The sequence below is a fragment of the Labrus bergylta genome, chromosome 10 (genome assembly GCF_963930695.1).
Source record: "Labrus bergylta chromosome 10, fLabBer1.1, whole genome shotgun sequence".
NCBI lineage: Eukaryota > Metazoa > Chordata > Actinopteri > Labriformes > Labridae > Labrus > Labrus bergylta.
This window is the reverse complement of record NC_089204.1, coordinates 1,704,994-1,724,380: the sequence shown is the minus strand read 5'-3', so window position 1 is coordinate 1,724,380 and position 19,387 is coordinate 1,704,994. Positions and strand designations below refer to the sequence as shown.

Below are 19,387 nucleotides of genomic sequence, written 5' to 3'. Positions count from 1 at the left end.
AGATCCTATGTTCAGGCGTAAACACACACATCTGATGTGTCTGGGACACATTTGCCACAAGACTGGTGAAGGACCAGTGTGATCTTTGTGAACGTAATGAACCTACATCATAGTCTTTTTTTTTGCTTGCCATTATATCAGTTTGCAGTTTTTTGTTGCTACTGTGAATTTGTCCAATTACTCGTTGAATTGGTGAAAGAAAAAAAAAAATGTTGAACTCTGTTAAGTCATCCTCCAACTTAGATTTCTGCAGCGTCTTTGATGTCACACCTTGCCTCCTAATACGCTCACCCAGTCCGACAGGGATCATTTCTGCTGTGAGTGATACAAAATTGAAATGTGAAATTTTCTTGAAATTGTCAGGAGTACATGTGTGAAAACTGCTTAAGAGAAACTGCATAAATGTTTTTCTATGATCCCATAATGACGAGTCAAGAGGGTGAGGTAAGCATGAGCAGTAGGCCTATATCATATCTTTTCAGTCCAGCAAGCTTTAACGTTTTAGTCAGGATGTTAGGCTTTAGAGGTCCCAGTTGTATGCTCAAGTTAGCTTTAATCAATAAAACTCATAAAACAAAAAACAACAACTCATCATAGTAGCAGCAATAAGTTTCTTTAACACTGATGCACAAGCCAACCGAGGCCTATATCTTTCCAAATGTGTTTTTTGGGGTGTTTGCATTAAATGAACAGAGCCAGAGAACAAGCGACATAAACACGTGATATTTGGGACGTTTAAAAAACTGATACAACACTGACTGCTAGATTAAAGAGAGCATTAGGCTAAATGTGTATGCTCTTATTTTTAAAATGAGAACCGGAAGTCGTTTCATGTGATTTTTTTTAGCGATCAGGACAAAGCCGATCGATCACATGCAGCCTCTGATCATTTATTCTTTTATTTAAATCTTGTATTAATAATTAGTAACCAAAAGAGCTCAGGATCTTTTGCACGTGACGACACAGGGGGGGGGGGTCAAAACGCCGAAGAGCAAGCGTGACGCAAAAGCCGCAGAGATCGTGTATTCATGAAGAGCCCTCACTCGGATCAGAGTTTTATAATTGTTTTTTAAGAGCCTGACGCCAATGTTTTTCTCTACTTTATTCCCATAAAAATTAATGTAGGCCCATTCGAATGATGAGTGAAAACTAAATTGGCCAAATAAGCTAATTTGGACCCCAAATATTTGTTTTTAGTAGACTGATGTCTTCGTCATAAACATTTTGCAATAGGCTCATACATTTGTTGAGTGTATCAGTGTTATTACATCCAAGTGTCTTTCATCATATTTTCAAAATTCATGTGAAACCAACCATGTGTTTCTTACAAATAAAAGTGCACAGTGTACAAGATATAATTTGAAGTATTTGTTTGATTTTTCAGTTATTGCTTTCTCGTCCATAAACCATTTAAACATTATATTCCTCTAAATATTTAAAGATACGTATTTTATCCTTAAATATGTATAGGCTATAATAAAAAAAAGACTATATTGAGGGAAATACCCCTCTACAAGTTAGCACTGCACAAGGTCATTAAGTGTTCTTTCAAGATCAATTTAATAAGAATTTTAAATATCAAATTACGTAGGCCTATATTAGATATTTATTATTATTATTATTATTTAAGTAAAATCTTATTAAAATACTACTACTTACTTTATAGTTTGAGAAATTATATTAATCCAAAAGTAGACGTATTTGTATTTTTCTAGGCCACATTCAGCCCTATGCGAGAAATTTGAATGTTTAGATAATTTGTGACATATACAGTAGCCTCAGAAGGTATCTCAATGTAATAATATCATATAAACTATTTTCTCTATTTTGTAGTCTATTTAGGCTATTTTTAATTATTTTTGAATTAGGCTTACTATTTAAAAACTCACTATTGTGATTCATTCACCTCCACCGTTGCATGAATATATTTGTGAAATTGTTAAAACTGATATTTGTTGTATTTTATGATAGGCCAGGCTATGTGAGTCAATAGGCACACCTCCCCATGACGTATAGCCTGTTTCCTCTTTGGACGCACGAAAAAGGTCGGAGTGAACCGTCCTCCTCTCCTCTTTTCTCTGGTTCTCATAGTAACTGTCACCTGCAGAAACACACCGGGACTCACCGAGCTACACCAACGGACCGACGCGTCTGCCTAGCTGCTGTTCACCAACCAGCCGCCTCCTCTCTGCTGCTGATCAGACCTAATCAATCAATACCGGGATCATTCCACTTTGATGTCCGCCGCGGTGGATCGTAACCGGCGCGTGGCCTGCGGCGGGATCAGAGGCACCGGAGCAGCTAATGATGACATCATCACCGTGTGAAAGTGCCGATCCTCCCCGTGTGAGCTGATCACTCATTTATCAGGTTCATTAATACCCTTATAAAACCATCTTTGAGAGCCAGGCTCCAACATAGATTGGTTGATAAGTGTGCAGAGCTAATCGCTCCCTTCTCATGCTAACAAACTCTTTGGATTAATTGATAATTGAATAGCACAGGTGTGTGTGTCTGTGACACTGTGTGTATGTCTATACTGACAAGCCGACCCGTTCCGTCGTTTTTAGACCCACTCATTAATAAGTCAACAAATGAATGCTTTCTGAATGACAGAACAGGAGCCAATAATTGATCACGGATAGAACAACTGATCAACAGTTGATCTTCTCATGTAGATTTGTCTATTAGTTGATCAGTGTGATCATCTTTATAGCTCCTGATTGACATCCACCGCTGATGGAGTCTGAAGGCCTTTAAATAATACTAATAGCCTAATTGTTGTTGTTGTTGTTGTACTTTTATTTAAGCATACTTCAATAGATCAGTCTTCTTACAGAGAAGAGTGATAAGGGTCACCAATTTCAATAGGCTGCTGAGCAGACTAGAAATGAAGGAAAGCTCCATCTACCCCCCAACTTATCTAACATTAACTCATTAAAAGCTTTTATCTCCACACAAACTGCGCTGTTAAGAACAATAATAATACATAGCTCCAAGGGGGAGTAACATTCGGTAACATCCTTCAACTATTTCTTATTGAAGGACAGCTGAGTGATTAGCTTCAAGGAGTTTTGTTGACACCAAGAGGTAGTCAGGCAACCACTCAATGCTGCACAGAGATGCAGAGGGGTTGTTTGTAAAGTAACAGGTGTGACAGCTTGGACTAAGGAGTGGGGGGATTTAGTGAAGATTATAAGACGTCATAATCTAATTATCTGTTATTCAGACTCACTGAGTCTTCACCTGGTAACAAACTGACATGTTTGATACAACCTGCCATCTGTAATACCATACAATACAGAATCTGTACATTTATTCACTCATAAAGGACAGGCTTTGCAACAGCATTTTTAAACGTATAAAGTTGTGTTTCAACTGAGATGGCTTCTACAAGAATTTATGAGTTTTTTTCCACCACATTATTTACATTTTAAAGAAAATATATTGGCTTGAATCAGACTGATTGAAGTCTAAACTTAATCTAAGTGTAATATGCAGGATTTTGTACTTCATCAGTACGATGATTTATTTAAATTACAAGTAGACAAGGTGATGTGAAAAACATAGAAGCAGTTCACACTGTGTGTAATAATATATAGTAGATAGGGAGATGTAGTTTTTTTTGACTAGCTTATTGTTAGATCATCTGGAAGAAACCAATATGAGAGTTAAGAATAGTTTATCACTTTTGTCTTAGATCTCTTCAGTGCCTGACAGCTTGTTTTTTTTCCTCCTCGTGGTTCCAGTTGTCCAAGTGTTCCCAGTGCTCCCAGTCCTGTCCAGGATGCTGCCAGCCTCCATTCAGATCACAGGGGAGCTGCTGTCAGCTGCTGAGGTTCAGGATATCTGTGAGAGTCTGAAGGAGGACAGCGTTCGCCTGCTGTCTGTCCGCGGCTGCCAGCTATCTGACCGTGATTTTGGTCGCGTCTGCAGGAGCGTCGCAGAGTCTCACTCACTCGCTCAGCTCAACCTCAACCTGGGCGTCGTCTCCAGCATCAGTCGGACACGACACCTGGCCGATGCCCTAAAGACAAACCGGTCTCTGCAGACTTTGTTGTAAGTACAGACATCCATTAGGTTTATCTCAAACATCCAGAACATCTTGAATGGCTGTTAATGCCAAAACTAGGCATAATGTGATTGGTTTGTAAGACGCTGTCCCTGCCCCCTCCAGCCTCCATGGCAGCCCACTGTTGGACGCCGGACTGGTTACCTTGAACTTGGCCCTGTCAACCCATCCAACACTGGTCTGTCTGGATCTGGGAGACTGCATGCTTGGAGATGAGGCGCTGGCACTGATCTGTGGGATGCTGCCTCCAGACGGAGCAAAGTCAGGTAACAATCTCCTGACTCTAAACAAACATGTTTCTATTTGATCTATGCAGTCCAATACATTTGAAAAAAATTCTGGATTTCCAAAATTAGAAAACAAAAAGGAAACCACCTAGTTACACTGAATGTACCTACTGGATCACCCTAGCAACCAGCCAGCTCTACCAGGAACCCTTATTAAAACATACTGCAATAACACAGCAACCACTAGGTGCAGCCTAAAACACTTTGAAGAATTGTTGGATGTTGAAGGTTATTTGGGCAAGACAGGCAAAGTGTCTTTTGAGGACATTGCCATCAGATATTGAATGTGTGCGATTGTGTGATCAATACTGGGGCCTATACTACGAAGCGAGTTCAACATACCCAGGGTGTCAAACTCTGAACAAACTATTTTAATATAATATTAAGGCGTTTAAGACACACAGGCTCCAAGACTAAAGTTATACAACTGCAGAAACAAATGCAGGAAGGACAACTGGCAGATAAAATAAAAATCAGCAAGTATTAATGTGCAAACTACAGCTTATTATATTTGATCCCTTCGTTAGTTCACCTTAGAACTGACGATTAGAACTGAATGTGTTGCTCTGCCCCTTTCATGTGGCGTGTATAACAGTTTGAGAAGTCATATTTCAGCTGTTGCTCAGTTGATAACAAACAGAGCTTTTCAGAACTTTTAATAGCAGCCTCTGCCACGAGTGTATGAATGTGTGTGTACAAAGAGTGAATGAGACATGTGGTGTATTTAAGGACTTTGAGTGGTTGGAAGACAAGAAAAACCTTATTGAAGTGCAGTCCATTTACTATTACTTTTTACTTTGGGAACACATTGGCAATCACTCTTGATATCTATGTAACTACCAGACCACTCAGGGTTCCAACAAGCACAGTGTTTCCACTACCATTATATTAGCCCCCTTGAAGGTCAAGTTAATATATATATACATATATATATATATATATATTATTTATTTTTGTGCTTTTCGCCCTTTATTGTAGAGACAGGATAGTGGACAGAGTCGGAAATCCGGGAAAGAAGTTCCTTAAGAATACCTTTCCGATAGAAAAGGTCAGCTGTCATTAAAAGTAACACATGAATACCTACAAAAACACAACAACCACCCTGTAGCAATCTGCTGAAACTACCATCAGACTTCTACATGGAACCCCGGCAAGCCGTCGGAGACCTCCTCCCACTACTTCTAAAAAACAAAGACAAAATAGCAATACCTACTAAAACATCCAAATGAATTCAACATTTACTGCAAACTACAAAAACAACTCAAAGCACCAGAGTAACCATGATAGCAAGTATAGGTGGTAAAAGGGAGGTAACCTTCCTGAAGACCCTAGAATTCACCCTCAACATCTTAGTGACATTGCTGCAGCAAACAGGAATCAAAAGATAAACAACTATTGGTTTAAAGTAAAATATATTCACCTCCATGAACTGCACAACATCCACCTGGGATGTGCCTACTGTACTGGAGCAGTGAATAAAACCAGGTGTCATGCCTCTTCATCACATTACACTACAGCAGTTACCTGCACATGTTTCCTCCATGGACTGTAAATAGCTATAGACTGGGTAACTGTCACACAGTGTTGTATTGTGTTAAGGGAACACAATAGATGTTAATAAAATGAAAACTGGAGATAAAAAACTATATTTGAAAAGTATTCCAGATAAATGAGACTTTAGCTGAGCAGCAGATCTGACAAAACGTTTGCAGTCTCAGGGAATTGGACAGTTATTCAATAAAGCGCAGAGGACATTTTGTCCCCAAGGAATCTGTTAATTCAGGCTAAGATAACCTGAATTCATCAGCTCGGATGTCCACATACCGCCACCACACGTGAATGATTCAGGTGGACTTAGCCCCGTTATTTTTAAGTCATTTGGAGAGGACATATCCTGTGGAAGAACATTAGGAATTTAACCTTTTCAATCATCACTGAGTTTATTGATAAATTAACTATATATATCACCATTGACGTGTATTAAGGTATGAAAATTTAAAACATCTGATATATCCAGGAGTCAATTTGAAGTTTGCAATTAGCATTATTTACAATTTGATACAAAATATATTTGAGAACCAAGTGTGTACAAAAAGTGTCTTCAAAAACTCAAATTCAGAGAGCTTGACCTGAATCGATCAGATCTCTGATGGTTTTAAGGTCACCATTCAATACGTGCTGTCTCTTCTTGGACACATGTGTTGGGGTTTTAAAGTACTTGTCAACCATAGAATAATGTTTTATTCCCATTAAAGAAACAGTCAGCCCTGAAGTGTTGATGTATTTCTGGGTGTCTGCAGGTCTGAAGGAGCTCACTCTGAGTGCTAACCCAGGAATCAGCCTCAAAGGCTGGGCTCGTCTGGCCATTGCTGTGGCTCACAGCTCTCAGCTCCGGGTGCTCAACCTGGACTACAACCCTCTGGGTAACAGCATCTCTTCACTAGGACTGCATGTTACACATGATGATAAAATGCTGCTATACTTTTCATTTAAGGGATTAGACCTGTCCTTGATACAGAGTGGGTTTAGATATGTAGTGATCATTCATTTTACATTAAGCCTCAGAGTTATAACTCATTGCTAAGAGAAGTCTACTCTTCACACTATTTGTGCTTATTAAACAACAGTTAATTAATTAGTTTTTAAATAATAAACAAACAACTAACATCAGAGAGTGAGTACAAAACAAGCAAGGAGGATCTAGAGAGGACACAATGTCAGTACGCAAACTTCAGCTTTAAGACTGATCTGACACACAGGTGCTGACAGGAAGTGCACAGAGGCAGAGCACTTTTTATTTTAAGTAATTCAAGTCAGTATATCATCATCAACAACAACATGGACAGCTGTTCTTAAAAGTTATAATCAGCATCAAAACCATGTTAAACATCTTCATCGTCTCTAGTAATCATCAGATGTGTAGGTGTTCATGAAACAGCTGCGACTTAAGCTTTTCCTTAAAGGTACAAAGGGACTCTACAGATCTGACTCTTGCTACAGCCTCCGTTAGCAGCTGCTGGCTAAGCCTCCGTGTCATTGCTTACTTAGTGGAGTTTAGCAGGACTGAATGACACCAGGTTGCAGCGCACAGATTAGTTGTTACACATGAATAATTTTTTTACTTTATATAAACAGCCTTTAAAGGCTTTATATGTGAGTTTTCACACTTAAATGTAATATAAATCAAGTATATCCTCTGAAAATAACTCTGTGAGTCATGACTGTCTACAATGGGTGTAACACCCGAGTCCCACTGTCTGTGATGCTTTCAGAGTCCTATCTTCACTTTGTTTACATCGTCAGGACGGCCGGCTGACTCCTCCCCTCGTGTATAAAAGTTGTTTAATTGAGGGACTAGAGAAAAGAAGAATAACATACTGTACTCACTGCTTAACTGTGTTTCTAGATCACGCTCATTTCAGGTAAATTTACATGCAGTGTGAAGATACCAGCATAATAAAGATCGCTAGCATTAGCATGCTAACACAACAATACACCGCAAGTTGTTTTGGTTTCATGCTGGTACTCAAGGGTGACATCTGCTGGATCAAAAAATCACTTAAAACCTTTAACTGCCAGGTGTGTATCATGTAGCAAAATAACAGGGCTAACTTTAATATTCTGATATCAAAACCGTTTAAAATGAGGACTAAAGGAGGTAAGATGGAGAAATGTAGACCTCTAACTCAATATTTAAGATTCCTTTGAATCAACCTAACTGTAATTTAAAGACTCTAAAACACTGTTTGGAGGCTGTGGTAGCTTTCTGATCAGTGACTTCCTGTTTACATTGCTGATCCCCCCTAATTGGACAGATATCCTATATATATATATACACACACACACATATTTCAATAGGTTTTAAGTTTGTTTTTCCTGGAAACAGATTAGGAATGTTTTTACGAGCTAAGGTAACGGTTCAGTTTGAATAACCTGTAACCTGATTTAATGAATCTCTCGTTATAAACCAGTTAGTGGTTGGTAGTGGGTTCATATAGAGAGGGATTCATGAAGAGCTGCTGGTCCTGGATTTGAGGGTTTTGGTGCTTTTCCAGGTGATCAGATTGCTGGGATGTTGGCAGTTGCCGTAGCATCAAGCAGAACCCTGGAGGTGTTGGACCTGGAAGGAACCGGACTGACCAACCAGTCCGCACAGGTTGACCAATCACACTGCATACTGTTCTCTTCTCTTGTTCTTCACTTTCCATGTGTAGTTCTTCTTCTGTTCCATCATCAGTTTCAATGTGATGTTCTCAGTTTTCAGTCATTCAGCTGATTGTCCAGGAGGGGGAGACACTGACCAAACAATCTTAAAACACTAATATCAAGCATGCTGTTTCATCTCCTGTTGTATTGATGATGATTTGTATCATGAAGGTATCCACTCTCCCATATGCCGTCTTGGCTAGTATGAGCTGTGAGTAAATGTGACTAATTCATAAATACTTACAACATCATCAGACCCTTAATACCCTTGGCACAATAGTAAAACGTGAGTAAGCCCAAACAATAAAATCACATGAGCAGAAAAGCAGTTATGAGCAGGTTTGGGAGCAGTTCAGATGTTAGAGCAGGTGCCCCATGTGCAGAGGCTATAGTCACCGTTGCACTGGTCACAGGTTCAACTCCCAATCCTGACGCTGTTTGGTGCATGTCATCCCCCACTCCCCCTCCCCACACTTCCCTTTGTCTCTTCTACTGTCCTCTCAAATAAAGGCCAAACCCCCCCTCAAATAATCTCAAACCAAAGAATGAATAATATAAGTAACACTATTTTTTTCATTTTTATTTATTAAATCAACTCTGACCATTTAAAGCCTTGAAGCCTCATCTACGACCTGCAACAGCAAACAACATTATTTTCTATATTGTCATTTTTAAATGCCTTTTACTGCTGCTACGGGGAAGAAGTCAGACAAGAAAATATAGAGCACACTTCTGAAACAGCACATTTTTACCTTTTCCAGCAAATATTCACGAGTGATTCATTTGACTGTTAAAAAGCAGGATGACGTTTTTTCATCGGATATGTATAAAACTAGATCAGCACAGACATTACTGGTACTGCTTTGTCTACAAAGGTCACAATGATCAACACCAGCTAAAAGTTCATCACAGGAGTTTAATCAACTTCTGACTCTTTTGATTTGACTTTGTTTTCAGTTTATGTTATACTATAAAATATAGAGCCCGACTGATTCATCGGCCAGCCCATAATATCAGTCGATATTAGCATATCCAGTGACTATCGGTATCAGCTGTTTTATCGCAGATATGCGTCGATATATAGATTTATTCACCAGACAAAAAGCATTTCATTTGAGTTTCCTAGTATTACACTAGCAGTTCTCTTTCACCAGCAGAGGGCGCTATATGGACTACAACAAAAATGATCACTGTCCAGAGTATCAAGCAGTGATGCACGTACATGCAGTTACTTTCCAGTTGAGTGACCATCTTGTCTTCATTTGATCTTTTCCTCAAGTGTTTGATAATTGCTTTTGAGGGATCAACAAAATAAATCTATCTATCTCTACAGATCAAACACAGATCTGAGAAAGATATCGGCCGATATATCAGCATTAGATTTATTTCTTCACAATATCAGCAAGGTATCAGCCCCAAAAATCCCATATCAGTCAGGCCCTTGTAAAATATTATAATTTTACCATTTGTTTCAATAGCTTTTAGCCTTTATTTGATAGGAGAGTGTATAGAGTCGGAAACCGGGGAGAGAGAGTGGGTCATGATATGTGGGAAAGGAGCCACAGGTTGGACTTGAACCCGAGCCATCCTCTTGCAGGACTAGCCTCCGTACAGTACATGGAGCGTGAGTGAATTGGGAAATTTTATTATCGACATGACAAGAATGACTATAATAATCCAAAAATCTGAACCAAAGAGTTGCTATTGTTCGATGTTTAAGTTCTGATATGTAAATCTAAACTGTTTGATTTAACATGTTCCTGTGCTCATTCACACTGTTAAGTCCTGTGTGTGACAGAAGTTCATGCTGCTGACCAATCAGCAGTCACGTTCAGTTTCAGATGTTAATCGTCACATGCCAAACTTTAAGGCAGAACTGTGGTTGTGATTGAGACCTGAAAGATGAATCCAGGACTAACAGAGACATAGGGACACTCTTTGATTTCTGTTTCAATGTTTTTTTAGGTTTATTGACAAAACGAATGTTTTGTTCTTATTGGGTTTCTAAAGCCAGAGTAGTTTTTAGAATCAATCTTTATCTTGCAACAAAGCAGCAGAACAGACAGGACAGTAATGTGCTGATATTAACTTATCTGTGAGAGCCTGTCCGCTCTGATCTGATAACAGTGAGTTTATCAGACCTGAAAGAGATCTGGACTATTTCAGGTTGCCTTGTGATTATTGCCAGTTTACCAACTGTCTGCAGGATATTTACTGCCAAATTTATAAAGACGAACATGCTATTTAAAATATAACATTGAGCAGAAGCTGTTTTCTCTAACTGCACCGTGTCGAATCAACCTGACAGTTGTGAGGTAGCTTTGGGCCACGACACCATTTTACATCCCAGCTGGTCGAGGCCAGTGCTGCTTTCTCAAATGTGCTTCTGAGTTCATAGGGTGCGTTCGTATTGTCCCTCCTATCTCCTTTCACTATGCACTTTACCTTAACCCGGAAGCATTTAAGTGGCTGCCATGATAAGAGCCATTCGAATTCTCTAAAAGTTAAGGAAAGGTGGGTCAATGCTTCCTTTATAACCTCCTTTAGCATAGGATACACTGGACCATCCTTTACCAAAGGAGATGAGATATGACGCCCCACAATTCCTTGCGGCCGCAACATTTAAAGCGACTCGCGCATCCGACCGTTCACGAACAATTAACGATGACAGAAAAGGGAGATCATGTAAGTTACCATTGCAATAATATGCCTTGAACAACTTTCAACAATATTTAACCCGTAGGCGAACTATGAACGTTATGCTGATGTTGTAAAACAATCAAAGTGAGTTTAACTTTTATTGCAGCCTACGCTCAGTTTGTATTCGTTATTTATCCACTTTGAGTGTTTTGTCAGCCGTAAGCAATATCATAAATAACGTAAAACTTTCCTTCAGTCACAGATGCTGAAACCCTTGCCTTGATTAAGGTTCTTGAGATATTACGCAAAACCATATAATCAGATTGTAATCACCATAAAAAACATCACCCTGTCTTTCAAGTAAAAGATGATGTTTTATTCAACATATTTCATTCTATTCAGAATGTTTTGTGCATTTCTTCAGTTGTACATTCTTGTCTTGCATAAATGTAACAATTAATTTCATAAATATGTTGATGTTGATTTATGAGTAGACAGGAAACTGATGGTTTCACTTTTGTTACTTGTAGCCTGGTAGTCTATATTGCTTTTATTTCAATCCCAACCTTGTGATAATTAGGATTATTTCACCGGTAAGAAGGCACAGGGGAAAGTTTTTTAGATGCGCTTTTTGTAGTCCATTATCTGAACATTGTAGTTTCAACACGGTGAACCCACGTCATTAACCTCCGCCGGCCCGTCACATTTAATTACATGGCCTAGTGGAAAATACGGTCGGATTGTCAGAGCAACGAGATCACCTTTCCCTAAGTCCTTAAAGAATTCTCCTAACATCTTTCCTTAACCTCATGACGTTTTCCCCGGGGTTAAGGTAAAGTGGATAGTCAAAGGAGATAGGAGGGACAATTCCAACGCACCCATAGACTGTATATTAAGATGGACGGAGAAACAGCCAAATGGGAGTGAAGCCAAAAATATTTAGCACTCCCCCTGCTGACTGGCTGCAGTACAGGTCATAAACCCAGCCTCCTCCATGTTAACAGATGGGAGATTGTTTAAACTATAAAGTTAAAAAGTTAAAAATAATTTTGTCATATCTTGATTGTGTTGTAGTTTTTTTTGTGAAGCTAATTTAAGTCAAGTCTTCACTTTTCTCAGTCATTTTTGATTCTATTAATTGTTCAATGCAAAAAGAGTCACCAGTGCAATATGTCAGCTCCCATTAAAGGGGGTACTTTGTCTTCACTTTTGTTCAATGGGTGATGTTAATATACAGTCAATAATTGAAGTCACTCTTTATTTTTTAAATTTTATTTAACCTTTATTTATCCAGGAAAGTCCCATTGAGATTAAAAACCTCTTTATCAAGGGAGTCCTGGCCAAGAGGCAGCTAAAGTTACACAGTCACACTCACAACATACAGACAGCAATTAAAATGCTAAAAAACAATTAGCAATTAAAATGATAAAAAACAGTTTCAAGTAAAGGAGGTCGTCTCAAGTGCTCTCAGCCTGGATTTAAAAGCATTCAAAGAAATCAGTTCAGTTATTTTCCAGTCTTTTTGTTCCATGTAGAAGGAGCAGAGTAGATGAAAGCCCTTTTTCCCAGCTCTGTGCGGGCAAATGGAACAGACAGCAACAACTGATCATTTGAACGCAAACACAAAGAATCAACAGTTCTCCGTGTGATTAGGTTACAGATGTAGGAGGGCAGTAGCCCAAGCATGGCCTTGTAAATTAAAGTGCACCAGTGTCCCAGCCTCCTGGTGGACAAAGAAGGCCATCCCACTCGAGAATACAATTCACAATGATGGGTCAGGGCCCCGCAGTTAGCAATAAACCTCAGAGAAGCATGATAAACAGCATCAATCTTACTTAGACATTTAGCTGAGGCATTCCTATACATCAGGTCTCCATAATCTAAAATGGATAAAAAAGTTGCAGTGACTAGCTGCTTTTTCACCTCAAAAGAGAAACAAAATTTGTTTCGGAAGAAGAAACCCAATTTAAGTTTCAGTTTCTTCACAAGATTGTCAATATGGGGCTTGAAGGTGAGGGAGTCATCAAGCAAGACACCAAGGTATTTGTACATATGAACCACCTCTATGACATTTCCCTCTAGAGTGGACAATGTTGGGTTAGTTTGAGGTACTTTCTTAGTGTTAGTCCTGTTTGAGAACAACATTAGTTTAGTCTTGTTGGTATTGAGGACTAGTTTTAGCTCCAGGAGTGTGTGCTGGACCACATCAAAAGCTTTCTGCAGAGATTCAACAGCTTTAGCAGGAGTTGATCCAAAACAGTAAATAATTGTGTCATCGGCATAAAAATGCATGTTAGCATCTAACAAATTTTTCCCAAATCATTAATGTACATAATAAACAGGAGGGGTCCTAATATTGAACCCTTTGGCACCCCCTTGTGGACACTCACAAATTCAGAACACAGACCATCATATTTAATACACTGAGTCCTGTCACTCAAATAATTTGTGAACCAGGAAACTACATGATCTGACAAACCCAAACAAAGAAGCCTATGCTTTAGAACAGCATGGTCCACAGTGTCAAAAGCTTTTGACAGATCAATAAAAAGTGAAGCACAGTACTGCTGTTTATCAAGAGCAACAAGTATATCATTGATCACTTTGTAGCCGCAGTGATGGTACTGTGCTTTTTCCTGAAGCCTGATTGCAGTTTTGAGAGAAGATCATTTGAGGTTAGAAACTCTTTTAGTTGATCACACACAAGAGATTCAAGAATTTTTGACAAGACACACAAATTTGATATTGGCCTGTAGTTAGTTAAAGCTGCTGGATCACCTCCTTTTAATAAGGGGGTAACAAAAGCTGACTTCCAGACGGATGGAATTTCTTTGTTTTTTTGATTGAGAGATTAAAAAGGACTGTTAGAGGCTGTGCTACAAAATCAGCTGCTATTTTCAAAAAGTAGGGCTCTATCAAGTCAGGTCCAGGGGGTTTTCTGTGATCTAACGTTTTGAGGGCTTTATGCACTTGGTGCACAGTAAAAGGTACAAAATTAAAGGGTTCTCCTGAAAACCTTGGGGGGTCTGTGCAGGGAGTCACAGGGGCAGCTCCTGTAGAGCCAAACAAAGAACCAGATGACACAAAATGCTTGTTAAAGCAATTTAGGACCTCAGTTCTATCATAGACTGGGTCCGAGTCTTTTAGAACAAATGTCGGAAGAGCCTGAGGACTTTTATTACAGATAAAGACTTAATCACTTTCCAAAATTTCTGTGGATTATTGAGGTTCTCAGTTGTGACAGATAAGTAATATTCTGATTTAGCCTTTTTGATAAGAGAAGTGCATTTGTTTCTGAAAATAGACCAGTCAGAGGCAAAATCACTTTTTCTGGCTTTGGTCCATGCCACATTACGTTGATGGATGGTATCTGACAACTCTGGGGAAAACCAGGGGTTTTCTCGTCCCTTCACCCTGAATTTCCTGATAGGAGCATGTTTATTTACAATTTTCACAAAATTTTCCTTAACTCTTTAATGTTCCAATACGTTCAGTGTGATGTTTTGGATTAAGGTGTTCTTGGACATGGTGGAGAACTACCCCACCAGCCTGAGGGTCCTGGTCCTGGCAGAGAATGACATCAGTCCAGAGCTGCAGCAGCAAATCTGTGACCTGCTCTCTGAAGGAGAGGATGATGACGACAGAGATGCCGGGCCCCTCCAGTCCGGTCCTACAGGCAGCGCTCTTCTGCCAATCAGAGACAAGTACCAGCCAATCAGAGACAAGTACCAGCCCCCGGCCTGGCTTCAACACAGCAGTAAGGGCTGAACACTTCCCTGTCCTCACACATAGGCTGAGCAACCTTAATCCCTGTACTGTTCCCTAAAAAACAACAGGATTGATTCAGACTGCACAAAACCAGTAAGCCTTTAGAACCAGTACTGTTGATGTGAACTAGGTTTACTTCTCAGTGTATATAACTGGTTCTTTTGGTACTGTTTATCATAGTGGCTCCACTGGCACAAGAACCAATTCTGGTTCTGTTGGTACTGTTTACCATATGATGATGATGCATTGATGATGATGGACCAGTGTTTATCACCGGTTCCACTGTATTACAGCCTGACATACTGGTTCCACTTGTCTTCTTACATCCTGGTTTCAGTGGTCAAGTGTTAGCTGAACTAATGCTGGTTAACGTCAGCTAGGTTGTGTGATCAACCCAGTATAATAAACCCAGTCTGTGTCAGCTTTGCTAAGTATTATCTTAGTCAGCCACAGTTAATCCATGTTTAGGCCTGGTTGTGTTTCACCTGACATAGTATAACTGGTCAGGTCCCAGTCGGTCCCAGTATAACCGGTCTGTTCCATCTGACCCAGCTTTAGCCTGGTTCAGTCCCAGTTGACCCAGTATTAGCCTGGTTCTCTGGTTTTAGGTGTCCTCAGTAGGATGTGTTGTGTTCTGTATACTAGAGGTCTAAATGTGAATCTGGTTGAAGTAAATGTTTTGTATTCCACTTCCTTTTAATGAATGATCAGTGATTCACTTCTGCTGTGATTGGCTGTAATCCCATGAAGCCTATTGTGCTGAAGTTCTTTTCCTCAAAGTCCCATCACTCCAACATATAGAACGGCCACATTGTATGTTGAAATCAGTGAGCTTTAAGAAACTACTGCTAATATATGAATAACTTTATCCCCATGATACCTCCCTCCATTATGTTTCAAGGTGAACTCTGTGGCATACTTTCATACTATTCATACGTATGTTTCAAAATCATAGTATGCAATTTTGTTGATGAAAGAAATGCCCAGAGGTATATTAGATAAGCATCATTTTTAGGTATGTAAAGGAGCACACTAGTCAGACTAAACCGACCCAAAACGCGTTTCGCCCATCAGACTAACAAATGGCGAAGCTCGCTAGCCAGCACTCAAGGGGCATTTAAATCAAAGAAACCATACTGTAATATGTTGTAAATGTTGTCAAATAATAACAACAATACAATAACTATAAAGTTGAATTAGCAATGATGTTTATTGTTTTTGAATTCTATTTATGTAGTGACGGTCGCGCTAGCTTGATGCTAGCTTGGTTTGTCCAACGTAGCTTGGACTTAAAATATGTCACATGACCAGTAGTTTAGTATGTTTTTAATGGCATACAGTACTAGCGGTGAGATTAGTAGGCAGGATGCAGTTTATACTGTGTGAGTATGCAGTAGGTCATTATGTGGTTTCGGGCACAGCCTGCCGCTAAATTAGTAAATACAAAATAGAGAAAGCTATCTTATTGGCTCAGATGAGAAATAATCTCTTCCTAAACAGAGACAGGCTGGTTCCCAAACCTCCTACTACATACTCAAACAGTATATACTGCTGACTGCAGACCATCAATAGATGGCTTGCGAGCTCTGCCATTGGATAACCTGAAGAGCCACAATGCATTGTGGGTAGGCTGATTATGACTGGAGAGCTCCTGTATCATACTTAAAAAAACATATTGCCAGTGTAGAATACATCCAGGCACTTCTTGCATTCACAAAATGTAATTCTTTGAATTTGTAACTCACTACCTACTCGACATGACGTCATACTTAGGATGAAAGTATGCAGACACAGTACACAGGGATCACACACTGTTCCACAGGTTGACATCTTTTAAAATACAATGCTGGACTTTTTTTATGCCTTTATTTAGATAGGACAGTGGATAGAGTTGGAAAACAGGGAGAGAGAGTGGGGAGTGACATGCAGGACAGTAGCCACAGGCTGGACTTGTACCCTGGCCTCCGGCTTAAAGGGACAACATCCTCTGTGCATGGGGTGTTTGAACTTACCGCTCGGCCGTGGGCGCCTTCAATCAGCTACATCTTTAAACGTTGGACACTTAGTCTCTCAGTGAACAAGCTAGCACCTAATGTAAGAGATTTTCTCTCTTCTGTATTTCTTTAAATGAGACTTTGCTAATGCATGTACAAAACCGTCAGGTAAGTTGTGTGTTTGCAGGTATATTAGTTCACCAACTACCACTCTGAGTCACATTATCACCCGTTTTTTTTCACTGCCTTTTTGTAACTGCAAGCAAAGAGCTTGCACACCTGCTGTCACAATACCTGCACTCTATTCCTGTTGGCTTTTTGTTTTAGGAGTTTTTATTGTTGCCTTCAATAAAGAGTTACGGAAAGAGATGAAGTGAAGCTAGCAGGTGAGATAAGGGTTAGGTTGCATGCTTGTAGGTTTAGCTTGAACGCTAACAGTGTGGTAGATACCGCAAATAATTCAATGATGTATCAGTTTAATGTCAACCTGTCCAACTGTCTGAACAACATTTCTCTTTTGAGGATAAGCTTCTGATTTAATGATCCGTTTATAATTATAATAATATAATTCATGATACACCATTATAAAGCATTGGCAGCTTCCTCCATTTAAAAGACATCTTGTTCTTGCTGTCTAAAGTTTAAACAATATCACTTTGTAAAAAGTCGACTTTAGTATTCTAAACAGAAGAAACACTGAAACTTCTGCTTGTCTTTATATTAAGCCACTGCACTATAAATAATGTAAATTGTGTCCAAATCTGTTTTAAAATATATTTCCTTCAAAGAATAGATCACAATTCTGTTCATAATATTATAATATAACAATATGTTTGATAATAACCTCATGACTGAAGCTTCAAGAAGAAGTTAGTCAGCATAGCCTAGGATAAAGACCCTCAAACTCACTTTTTACATCTCCCAACTCTACTTAAATGTTTCTGTTACACTTTTTTTTTTCTAAAATTAAATAGTTGCTAAACATCAAGTCTGATTATCTCCTTGATGGCCAATTTAAACAATAATGATGAGATTTTAATGGATCAACAGCATTTGGAGATGCAGAATTTATAGTTATAGGTCACATATGATCCTTTTCAAAAAGTAAAAATAAGTGTCAGTAAAAACACGTCTGTGAAGTTTCTTGTTCTAAATCCACTCTGATCCTGTATTTGATCATGTCTATAAACCCCTCTATTTCAGCCCTGCTCAGAACAGGCCTTTTCTGTGTCTGTACCTTTAAATGTAGATTAGCTTTGTCTGACCACGCCCCCTCTCTGGAAGGGGATGAGCTCGGGCTTTTTCGCTCCATGTAAGGCAGTAACCCCACCTGGGGGAGGGGTTACTGCCCTTTGTGATGTCATGAAGGGAAAATCTCCAAACGGCCTGTTTGAGCACACATTTTCTGAAAAGTCGGAGAGGATGGACTTTTCTCATAATGGCGCGTTTGTAGACAGGCTAAGAACACATATTAGTGTTCTAATGCTGTTTTTTGCATAATATATGACCTTTAAATATTTGGATACCTTTAGACTTGGCAGTGTGCTCCTTTTATATCTGGTATAAAGCTCTAAATGTGTCGTTCTTTAACCCTACAGACTCCAGCCCCCAGATGGTCTTGCTGACATCAGGTCTAGGTGAGAGCTTATTGGCTGAAACTGAGATGTGACCCCTCCCACAAACACACCCACTTCCTGTCAAACTATTCTCACTTTATTTCATTTCCTGTTTGTCTGATTTGAGATTTCCTGTTTTGTTTCTCTGCACTGCACTTCTCTTGGTTGTTGGATCACCTGATAGCTAGCAGCCAATCACATGCTCTGCATGGTTTGATGTAGCACCTGTACATAGAACAGTCGGCACAAAACCTTAACACACCAAGTGACTTTTAGACAGGTGTTTGTTTAGCAGGTGTACAGTGTGTTTCCTGATGAATGTACGTTCTGACTAAATGTTCTGCTGCTCTGATGTCCCAATAATAAAACTGTTTACAGCTTTGTAAGAAACAAAGACTCTCTCATTATTTGTCAGCAAACTAACTCTGATGAAGGCATTCAGCTTAATATAAACGGATTGACTGAGTGTGCACATTACCAAACCCTGTACCTCCTGTGCATTTAATTAAAAATGTACAAGATAAGGCAACGGCATTTAACAGCTGAATATTACTTTAGTTTGGTATTTTCATAAGGCATTAAAAAACTTTTGCTTGTATTTCAGAAATTTTTGGATGTATTTAAGTGAGACCTTTTGATAATATTTGTATAAGATCAATGAAAAAACCTTTGCCATTTAAAAAAAGCAGCAGAAAGCAGTCACAGGCAGACATTCTGTAGTTTAGTATAAAAGGGCCATGACATGAAAAGGTTGGATAGAACTGCCTTAAGAATGTCAAGTTTCCCTTTTTGTCAGGATAGTAG

General features: G+C 39.2%; 1 protein-coding gene across 2 annotated transcripts; it reads left to right on the top strand.

Moving 5' to 3' along the window:
- The first annotated feature begins 2,060 nt into the window (after positions 1-2,060).
- Positions 2,061-18,977, top strand: lrrc73 (leucine rich repeat containing 73). 2 transcript variants are annotated; one of them, XM_020647833.3, is made up of 7 exons: positions 2,061-2,346; positions 3,750-4,059; positions 4,178-4,338; positions 6,660-6,782; positions 8,415-8,515; positions 14,719-14,962; positions 18,566-18,977. In XM_020647833.3, exons 2-7 carry the CDS (start codon positions 3,788-3,790, stop codon positions 18,634-18,636), a joined length of 972 nt encoding a protein of 323 aa, XP_020503489.1. In that variant the 5' UTR covers positions 2,061-2,346; positions 3,750-3,787; the 3' UTR covers positions 18,637-18,977. The 2 variants fall into 2 exon arrangements, with proteins under 2 accessions (XP_020503489.1, XP_020503490.1); XM_020647834.3 differs by having other exon boundaries at positions 2,061-2,370.
- The last annotated feature ends 410 nt before the right edge of the window (positions 18,978-19,387 follow it).

Coding starts and splice junctions, on each gene's coding strand:
- lrrc73 (XM_020647833.3), top strand. CDS start 3,788: ATGCTGCCAGCCTCCATTCAGATCACAGGGGAGCTGCTGTCAGCTGCT. Junction 6,783..8,414: donor CCTGGACTACAACCCTCTGG/GTAACAGCATCT, acceptor GTGCTTTTCCAG/GTGATCAGATTGCTGGGATG. Junction 14,963..18,565: donor GGCCTGGCTTCAACACAGCA/GTAAGGGCTGAA, acceptor TTAACCCTACAG/ACTCCAGCCCCCAGATGGTC.